Below are 10,189 nucleotides of genomic sequence, written 5' to 3' on the forward strand. Positions count from 1 at the left end.
AAAATTCTAGCACATTTTGTGCTATGGAGGTGGTACCGCCTATAAAAAGGAGCAGAAACTGAGGCGCTCCGCTCCACAACCCTACAAGTGATCACGGTGAAATCAGAAAGGCTCAAGAGATGAGGGTGTAAATATAGCAGTTGGGTGTAATCCACTTTGTGCATTTCTTTATCCAGCGAGTGTTCATCTCATGCAAAGACAGTGGAGGAGACAGTTGACTTGAATAGTTAGGTTTGTTCCCCAGAGTAGATTTATTAAAGTTAGGACCATAGAAACCTAGTGAATGACACAAGTAGGTATTCATACTTCTTTATCTGGAATGACATCGGTAAGGAGGGCGTGGAACGTTTTTAAAATCAAAAGTTGCACAACGTACAGCCATGCATCATGGCTACTGGTGAGACGCTAAATTTGTGTTCCCATAAATAAGGCAGAATGCAAAGTCCATGAAAATGAAAAGTTAATACATTTAGCCAATTTGGACAGTGGTGTGACAGCAGGAATTAGATGTACTTCTTCATCTCGTCGTACAACACCAGCACAAAGGCGCCGCCCATGCCTCTGAGCACGTTGGACCAGGCTCCCTTGAAGAACGCCTTTCCACCTTCGTCGCGTGCAATCTTACGCCAGCAATCAATGGTCCCACTGTACATGATGTCAGCTGCAGGAGGAAAGAATAAAAGTTAGATTAAGATGGAAAATAACCACCGTGTTTACGAGCCTGACTGTATGCAGTCCCAATAATATGGTCATACTCACCTCCTTTGCGTCCGGACTGCATCATCATACGTCTACGGACAGTATCGAAGGGGTATGAGGTCAGGCCAGCGACGGCTGTCACAGTCTGTGCAATCATCCAGCTCACCAATATGTGGGTGTTCTTGGGGTCTGGAAGCATACCTGCAAAACAAGAGGAGGTAAAAAAAAATCAGCAGCCAGAAATTAAAGAGTTAACCCACCAAATGCACTTTGGTACATCAGCGTGAAACGAACCCTTAGCTGTGTCGTAGATGCCGAAGTACGCAGCCCTGTAGATGATGATGCCCTGCACAGACACATTGAAGCCCTGGTACAACCCTCGAAGACCGTCAGACTTGAAGATTTTAGCCAGGCAGTCACCCAGACCTTTGAATTCTCGTCCTTGTCCAGCCTTTCCTACGTCCGCTGCCAGACGGGTACGGGCGAAGTCAAGGGGGTACACGAAACAGAGCGAGGTGGCGCCAGCAGCTCCACCGGAGGCCAGGTTACCAGCAAAGTACCTCCAGAACTGGGCGCGCTTGTCCACGCCATCAAGGAAGACCTTCTTGTACTTGTCTTTGAAGGCGAAGTTGAGGGCCTGGGTGGGGAAATATCTGATGACATTGGCAAGGTTACCTCTCCAGAAGGAAAGGACTCCCTGCTCCTTGGGGATACGGACAACACAGTCGATGATGCCTTTATACTGCTTGTCTACGGTGATCTGTTTGCTTGCATGTTGGACCTGGAATAAATGAAAAGGAAATGCGTTTAAATAAAGGACAGCCAATTACCTGCTGGGCATATGACAATCACAAAACCTTCTCGTTGTGACCTTGTATCAAGTAAAAATGTCAAGAAAATGACACATGGGCGTGTTTTGAACAAGAGCTGTCAAAATACCAGCAATCATCGATGGCAATCGCAAGATAAATTTACAACTTGCTTTGATTCATTGAAAGAAATAAAACGCTCGTTCCTTTATTGAAGTAGTGAAAAACAAAAAGTGATTGAAAATGTATTTGTAGACATTAAGTCATTCATTGCGCAAATTGCACTAAAGCGGATGTAAAACTTGTCCACCCGGCTTCAAGTCACCTCCGAGCTTTTCGTTCCGCCAAGTTTGAGCGGTTCGTTAGATTGTGTCGACAGCTACATGACAACACGGCTGGAATATAATATTAAGTTGTCACTGCAGTAATTTACACGAGTTGTAAGTAAGCTGAAGGAGTAGTAACTAGCTTGGACAAAGTGTACCAACGCCGCGTCAGGCGTTTGTCCTTTGTTAGCTACGCCGGCTAAGGTTAACGCGTTAAGCTAGCGCTTAGCAGCCGGGCTCCTCCTGTAGGTCATTTCACTTTCAGTGATGACCTCAGATTTATGAGCGCATCACTCATCTAAACTCTCCAAATCTCACAACAACTCGCATTAAATCCACATCTAAAGCTATAAGCCGGTGGATGCGTCAGGACAGCGTGTACCCCAGCGGGAATATACGAGCTAGCCGGCTAACGCACTGTCTTCCGGAAGTTTTTTTTTTTCTTACCTGAAGGAGAAGCTTCACTCTCTCAATCGGGGCGACGGCTGTTTTGGAAATGGCAGCGGAGATTCCGCCAGCCAAGAAGTCCTTAGCGAATGAGATAGCTTGTTCACTCATGTTGCGATGTTTTAAATGTGCCTTTCAGGTAACCGGTATCCCCACTGCCCTTTACGTCTGACGGCCTGCACCAACGAAATGGCCGATTGTCAAGTCGCGTAGAGGATTTATCTAACAGGATATCTCGCGATACTACAGGAGAACTCGTGTCGTAGCGTATTGGCTAATCCTTTGACGTCATGCATGTCTCGACCAATAGGATGTCTCGATTGTGAAGACGTCACGATGCGCGTAGTTTTCTGTACCCAAGGCAAGAAATTCACGTGAAGTGACTCACTCTCTTGGCTGAGACAGAACTGAACGAACTGTAACGTGGACTTTGTCTGATCGAGTTTCCGGTTCAAAGTCACGCACATATAAAGAGAAGCTGCTTGGCAGAGTCCGTCCCCTGGACGGCAGACCGTTGTAACATGTAATCAACCCGGTCTCAATTTTCTATTATATCAATAACTGCATTCCTTCTGGGAATTATATTCAATATTACATTTTTATAAGTCAAAATCCAAGATAATAGGGAAAATTACATCCTTAGTAATAAAACGTATAATTACCACTGAAACTGTAAGTTCAAAACAAATTATTTAATATTTAACACAACTGCATATATTTTGCAGGTCTATAAACATTTTTTCACAAGTCTAAAAGAACATTCAGATGTCACCTTTTACATTTATGTTTATTCTTACAAGTTCATTCTTTACATCTATACAAGTGTGTGCAACTGATGGTTTTTTTCATATTTCACTCAATGTGCATGTGCAGTAACAGGAAGTGATGTCAAAGGGGGACAGCTGCGTGTGAATACTGCTGCAATGGCTGTCATCACAGACAGAAGAGAAAAATCTGATATTTCTTTAAATTTAACTCTATCAGAGAAGAGTTAGAGTTAAAATCATATTGTTTCAGTCTACTTAGACCAAGAAGTTCCCCCCTTTTAAAGAGGTCACCTTTGATGTCACTTCCTGTTTCACTTTGGGTGCACCAAGTTCAAAAGAAAATATGCCAGTTATGTAACAAAATGGTTAAAATTACTTGTATTATGCCAAATTTCTCAACTATTAAGATGTTTTCTTCCACGTTTTGTATTTGTAGGATAAACATGTCACAGTCACTTTAAAGGCACTCATTGTGAAGTATGAAATCAAACAGAAAAATGTTTTCCTGAACTATATCACGACACGTGGTGCAGTTTGATTTCATTTGTGTCAGTATTTTCTAGATTTACTGAAATGCAATTCTGAAATAAGGGCCCACACCTAATGTAAACAAATATTTGTCTGATTCTGCTGAAAACCACAGAAGCTTCAATCACATGATTGGCTCACATTAGGCTGTATTCTGTGTAGGTAAACAAATATGGAAAAATCACACAAGCTGAAGGAAGCAACCAAAAAATATATATAGCATGAAGGTAAACATTTTTTGCATCATATGTTTATGCTTCGTCTAATTTTATACCATATGATATAATCTACATGTGCAATGAAAACCATGATGAAACTACTGATGGGAATAATAAAGTTTATGATGGCCGTACACATCTGCTGTTCTCAAAATATTTTGATGCTGAATTACACACAGGAGTCAAATCTCAAAGAGGGTTACATGTTTTGTGGAACAGGTGGAAGAGAACTTGGAGAGGTGGAGGTATGCACATGAAAGAAGAGGAATGAAAGACAGCCGTGGTAAGACAGAGTACATGTGAATGAGATGGAGGAGGTGGAGCAGTGAGCCCAGAGGTCACAAAGGTGCAGGACTTCAAGGACTTGGGGTCCACTGTCCAGGAAAATGGGGAATGTGGTAAAGAGGTGAAGAAGAGAGTCCACGCAGGATGGAGAAAAGTTTCAGGAGTGATTTGCGACAAAAAGAGTGTCCGCAAAGGTCAAAGGAAAAGTTTGCAAGACAAAAACTTTATTTACCGACATCCAGAACCTGTTGAAGGACGGCAGCACGTTCTCTAACGGTGGAATTTAGGACGAATGATGTCGTTAAAAAAATAAAAAAACGCTGTTTCAAACAATTGACTGATTAAAGACTAAAAGTTACACCAAAGTCTGAGTCCTTTAAGAGTAGAAAAGTTCAGAGGATGTCGGTTTGGCTCCAAATGTGAGAAAAATTGAACTGAATTAAAAAAACAAATAAATTCAGAGATATTTTCAGATTTCTCCGGTACAGAGCTGAGACTCAAGAAACTGTTCAAGGACTCTGAAGGAACAGGGAACTGGACATCCGTCATCTCAGATCCCTTACATGGACCCACAGAACCACATCAACAGCTGCTGGACCCACATGGACCCACAGAACCACATCAACAGCTGCTGGATCCACATGGACCCACAGAACCACATCAACAGCTGCTGGATCCACATGGACCCACAGAACCACATCAACAGCTGCTGGACCCACATGGACCAGGGTTTCTTTGTCCAGTTAATCCAGAGAAACCTTACTGAGCAGAAAAGGAGCCTGAGGATTACCTGGTCCAGACATGGCTCCAACTGCTCTGGGCTCCATCTGGGTTGGACTGTCACACAGTGGAAACCTGGGTCAGATGGATCAGGACCCCAGAACTTTTGTTGGAAGAAATGGACAGAAGTGGGAACCAAACATCCAGAGACAGTGACATTGACAAAAAGACAGGAGGCAGAACTGGAAGTGGCAGAAATGAAGATGTTGAGGTTCTCCTTAGGAGTGACAAGGATGGAGAAGATCAGGAATGAGGTCATCAGAGGTACAGCACAGGTTGAGCAACTGGGAGATAAAGTTAGAGAGACCAGACTGAGATGGTTTGGACATGTCCAGAGGAGGGACAGTGGGTATACTGGTAGAAGGATGTTAGAAATGCAGCTGCCAGGAAGAAGACAAAGAGGAGATATATGGATGGACGTGGGGGTAGATGGAGTGAGGATGGAGGACAGAATGAGATGGAGGATGACTGTGGCGACCCTGAAGAGGGAACAGATAAAAATAAAAAGCAGCAGGACGACAGAGTGCAGTTAAAAAAGTACAGGCTTTTGCAAAAGTTCAGTTTAATGTCTAATCTTTGGCTGTTTAACAAACTCACTGGGAAGTTTTCATCTGGTCGCAAACGTTGCTGAGAAATTTTTAACTTAAGGATAAATCAATATGAGGAAACTATTGTGCCGATTAATTTTATTATTTTTTTGTTTCTCGTCTTTCTGACTGTGCAATGATTATGTTTAAGATTAGCAGACATGTTTGATTTCATATCCCTACATCCACCTGGTCACAGAGCACACCTGCTGAACGCCATTTTTAGAGTTTATCTGTGAACACGTCACACACACATGACAGTGGCATTAAGATAAAATCCCTGAATTGACACAAAAATGAAAGGAACGTTTCATCTTTATTTGTGATGTTAGTTTTGTCCACCAGGGGGAGACAAAATACAAATCACTGTCTCTGAAGCAGCTCAGGTTGATCTGCTCTTCAACGATTTTTAGTTTTGTTCCATTATAGTGTGAATGTTTATGAAGCGTGCACACTATTGAGATGCATTTTCCTTCCCTACGTTTTCGGCATCTACTTCCTATAATTTAAATGCTATTTCAACAATTCACATCCAAACGTTCAACTCTTTCAGGAGAGGACTGTTGGTATTGGTGCAACTTTAGCTTTTTGAGATATTTAGCCTTTTCCACCATTTCCTTCCCCATTGAACATAAATTGAGCTCCTTTTACATCTTTCATAACTTTTGATCTGGTTACAACTTTTTACTGCTCCTTTCACACCCTGTTCTAATTATAACCTTCTTTCAGCTTCCTTAAGTGCAAAAATTACAATAATTTAAGCTACTTTCAGGTAATTTTAGCTGTTTTTCAGCTGTTTTGTGCTCCTTACAGCTTTATTCAGCTAACTTCAACATTTTTGAGCTTCTTTCAACTTATTTCTGCTAATTACAGCTTGTTGTGCTTTCAGTTTATTTCTGCAAATTTCAGCTATTTATGCTAGTTCAGCTACTTTTTTAGCTGTTTTATGCTAATTTCAGCTTTTTCAGATAATTCCACATGTTTTGCAATAATTAAAAAAACAATTCAGCCTAATTCAGCAGAAATGTGTTACTTGCTTAAGATAATTTAACCTTCTTTCTGCTTTTTTTTTAGCTACTTTTCAGCTGTTATCACCAAATTTCTCCTTGTTTTGTTGTTGATATTTTAAACTTTTTTGTGCTAATTTCTGCCTTAGTGCACAACTGTGCTAATTCCACTTCCTTTTGGCAATTTAACATTCTTTCTATTTTTTTTAAATTACTCTCCGGTTGTTTTTGGCAAAATTCTGCTTTTTTTCTGATAATTTCCACTTTTTTGTTCTCATTTATGCTTCTTTCAGCTTCATTAGGCAAATTTGTGATCTATCCACTTCCCTTTGCGCTTCTTTCTACCATGTTAGCTACTGTTCAGCTGTTTCATTGCTAATTTCAGCATTTTTTTAAGCAAATTTAGTCATTTTTGTGCTCATTTCTGCTTATTTGTATTTTTGTATTTGCAGGAAGAGAGCCACCTGCATCATGAAGGACCCCACCCACCCAGCACACACACTTTTTGCCCCACTCCCCTCAGGAAGGAGGTTAAGGAGCATTAAGTGTAGAACCACTAGACTGAGGAACAGCTTCTACCCTGAGGCTGTTAGACTCATGAATCTCTAACCAGAATAATCACTGTGAAAAACCACATCATGTTGCTGCTGATCTGTTTCATGTTGCTGCTGATCTGTTTCAATGTTGATGTGTTCATGCGTGCACATCTGCTCACAGACTCATGTTCATGTTTGTGCTGATGTTCAATGTTTTTATGTTATGAGTGCTTAGTGTATATTTAGTTGATGTTTTTCTTAGTTCATATCTTAGATGTTACTGTTTTTCTTATACATTTTATTGTTGGATGTAACTGGGGCCCTGTGTACATAATTTCGCTCCACCACATGTACCACATGAGGTACGAATGACAATAAAGAAACTCTGACTCTGATCTGACTGACTTATTTAAACCAAAATCTGCAAATACATGTTTTTCTGCTTTCTTCTGCTAACTTAAGCTTGTTTCAGCTACATTTCAGCATGTTTTCAGCTAATTTCAGCTGTTTTTCAGCAGGTTCTTCAGCAAAAAGCATTCACACTGCATTTACGCAAGAAATGCAATGAGTCACTTTAATGTCATTCTCTAATAAAACACATTGCTCCTGTGGAGCTTGTTGGTCACCACGAGTCTACTGGGCTACGAAACCTTGAAAGAAAATGGTTAATATAAATTTGGTTGTTGAAATACATGTTAAATTATTTTTCCTTTTTTCTTTTGGGCAGTAAAAGTAAAGTTTTCAAAGAAAGATTCCTTCTGTTTAGTGATGTGCCCCATCAACACAAGCTCAATGAGACGAACCTGTATAAATAAAGGTTGAATGAAAAGGGCGGAAGTTGCTTTAAACAAAACCAAATAACTGAGACGCTGCAGCATCCTAACAAATCTCAGGAGGAGGAAACGAAGATCAAACACAAATCTCCTCCACATTGGACCCTTTGGAATAAATAGCTGTTTGCAAAGGTTTATAGACAGACATGTTGATTCGATGGCTTATTTTGTTTAAATGTGTTGTCTCTTTTTTAGAATTGCATGCATGTTTAAAATACGGAACAATATTTTGAAAGAAGACAAAATGAGAGCTGAAGATCTGCTGTGGAAAATTAGCATTAAGAAATATAACCCTATTACATTTTTTTTGCATTTTATATTTATTCTTTGTTTCATTTCAGACTTTACATCTCATGATGTAATCTCAACACGTGTTTTAAAACTTCTGATTAATAAAGTCAGCTGTTGCTCTCTATTTTGTCGCTGTAATGCTACTTGTAGCAAGCACTTGTACAAAATATTTTAACCGCCATCAAACCATAGCAAGTTTTATAAGTCTTCAACGTTGAAAAGTGATGAATTGATACTGGTTTTATCTTAAGCTAATGAAAAAAAGGCCTAGCATCGGTTGCATGTAGCCTGCAGCCATTTTGGTCCAAGCTTAAAAACAAAGTTTTCTACAGTTTCATGTTGATGTTACACTCAGAGTATGTGTTGAGGATGACTCTCAGCTACAACCACACTTTACCTCCACCTCTGCAAACCTGACTGAGTTCTCAACGTCAGGTTGAGGCAGCCATCTTGAAAGGAGTTGACTCCGATAAGTAATTCGTTTTAGACGTACGTACAATTTCTGCAAGTTTAGTTAAAATTCATCACCCAATGATTTCACAATATTTTAGCAACAGACGCAGTAAAAAAAAAAACATTATTGTCCGTCGTTTTCTTTCTGCTGTCAATAATGAGCTTAATGTTAACGCCACATTGAAGGAGTGGTGGCGCAGAGGTTAGAGAAGGTGGGGCTGTACTCGGAAGGTCGCCGGTTCGACTCCCCATGCAGACAACATCGAAATGTGGGTGGAAAAGGTGAAACACTCACACCTGCCTCCACCCTCATTTGCCCCACTCTGGCTCCCAAACAGGACTGTCTTGTAAAAGAGTCCTCGTGACTCACTGAGACCTGTATAAATAAAGTTAAATAAAAAAACGAGGCCGAGAGAAGCAGCCTTTGTTAAACCAAAGAAGGTGGGCCTGTGATCGGGCGGTCGCCGGTTTGAATCCTCTGACTGAGTTACATTAAAATGTGGGAAAGGTGAAGCACCCCCATCTGCCTCCAGTCCCATTTGCCTCACTCTGGACCCTTGAGCAAGGAGGCTCTTCACAGCTGCTCCCCGGGCACCTCCACATGTGTGCTCACAAGCACGATGGAAAAAAATGCAGAGAATTAATTTGCCCATTGGGGATAAATAGAATATAATAAAATAAAACAAAAAGACAGAACTTGTGTTTGTGTTGCAAGAAGGTTGCAGGTTCACCTCCTGGCATGGGGCCTTTCTGGGTAAAGTTTGCATGTTCTCTCCGTGCATGCATAGTTTTTCTCCAGGTACTTTGATTTTATCCCACAGTCCACAAACATGCATGTTTCATTGGTAACTCTAAATTGCTCCTAGGTGAGAGTGTTTGTCTCATTTGTCTCTGTGTGTCCCTGTGATGGACTGGAGACATGTCCAGGGTGTCCTCTGCCTCTCACACAGTGACTGTGCTGGACATGGACACCAGCTCCTCACGACCCAGACATGGAAGCAGGTGGCGTCTATAACTGTGTAGTCTGGGCTCATGCGCAGTGTTGACCACACGGGGGCGCTGTTGCACTGCAGAGCGCTTTCTGTGGACTCCTCCATAAATCAAGCTGCAAGAGGGGAAGTTAAATATACCTTTAGGATTTCTCTGAACAAGCTGTGAGATATAAAGTTTTATTGTGCGTGTGGGGTGCATGTATCACCTCAGGCTCTCTTCCAGTGTTTGTTAAACCCGTTTTGTTCTCGTTTGATTTGATGAGCAGTTTTATTGACACTCGCTGTCGTTTTCTTCTCACTCGCTGCTGAACAGGATGTGCACACCAATCCTTCTGCTGTTTTAATTACAGCGAGCACAGCAGGTCAGTTCACACCTCATATTTTAAAATAGCATTTATTTCTTCTTATCAGAAGCAACTGCAGACGTTTCATTAACCGTAAAGAAGCTTGTCAACATCATTAAAGGAGAATTAATGGGTGTAAACTTTTAAAAACTGGCAACAACTTTAAATATTTATGGAACTAAAAATGTTCAAGAAGATTATTTTTTTCCATCAGCAAGTGTGAATATAAACTGATTTCTGTGATAATGTCATATTGAATGACAGAGCATTAGTCTGCAATAAATACT

General features: G+C 40.9%; 2 protein-coding genes across 2 annotated transcripts in view; one reads left to right on the forward strand and one right to left on the reverse strand.

The window, feature by feature from the left end:
• Positions 1 to 219: 219 nt before the first annotated feature.
• si:dkey-251i10.1 (uncharacterized protein LOC100038774 homolog) lies at positions 220 to 2,502 on the reverse strand. The gene is made up of 4 exons (XM_037688123.1): positions 2,282 to 2,502; positions 994 to 1,480; positions 760 to 900; positions 220 to 661 (listed from the first exon to the last, which is right to left on the reverse strand). Exons 1-4 carry the CDS (start codon positions 2,390 to 2,392, stop codon positions 504 to 506), a joined length of 897 nt encoding a protein of 298 aa, XP_037544051.1. The 5' UTR covers positions 2,393 to 2,502; the 3' UTR covers positions 220 to 503.
• Positions 2,503 to 4,642: 2,140 nt separating this feature from the next.
• The window catches only part of LOC119420315 (GDNF family receptor alpha-4-like), a 48,408-nt gene continuing 42,861 nt past the window's right edge, over positions 4,643 to 10,189 (forward strand). The window contains exon 1 of the mRNA XM_037687704.1: positions 4,643 to 4,910. Within this exon, the coding sequence (XP_037543632.1) occupies positions 4,643 to 4,910 (268 nt within the window). The remainder of the gene's footprint in view (positions 4,911 to 10,189) is intronic.

This window comes from Nematolebias whitei, chromosome 14, assembly GCF_014905685.2.
Source record: "Nematolebias whitei isolate Nwh7 chromosome 14, NemWhi1, whole genome shotgun sequence".
NCBI lineage: Eukaryota > Metazoa > Chordata > Actinopteri > Cyprinodontiformes > Rivulidae > Nematolebias > Nematolebias whitei.

Bases quoted from the DNA above. Each gene is read 5' to 3' on its own strand.
- si:dkey-251i10.1 (XM_037688123.1), bottom strand. From the start codon at position 2,392: ATGAGTGAACAAGCTATCTCATTCGCTAAGGACTTCTTGGCTGGCGGA. The intron at 1,481-2,281 runs GTAAGAAAAAAA...CATTTATTCCAG, and splicing joins GAGTGAAGCTTCTCCTTCAG to GTCCAACATGCAAGCAAACA. The intron at 901-993 runs GTTCGTTTCACG...CTTGTTTTGCAG, and splicing joins CATCTACGACACAGCTAAGG to GTATGCTTCCAGACCCCAAG.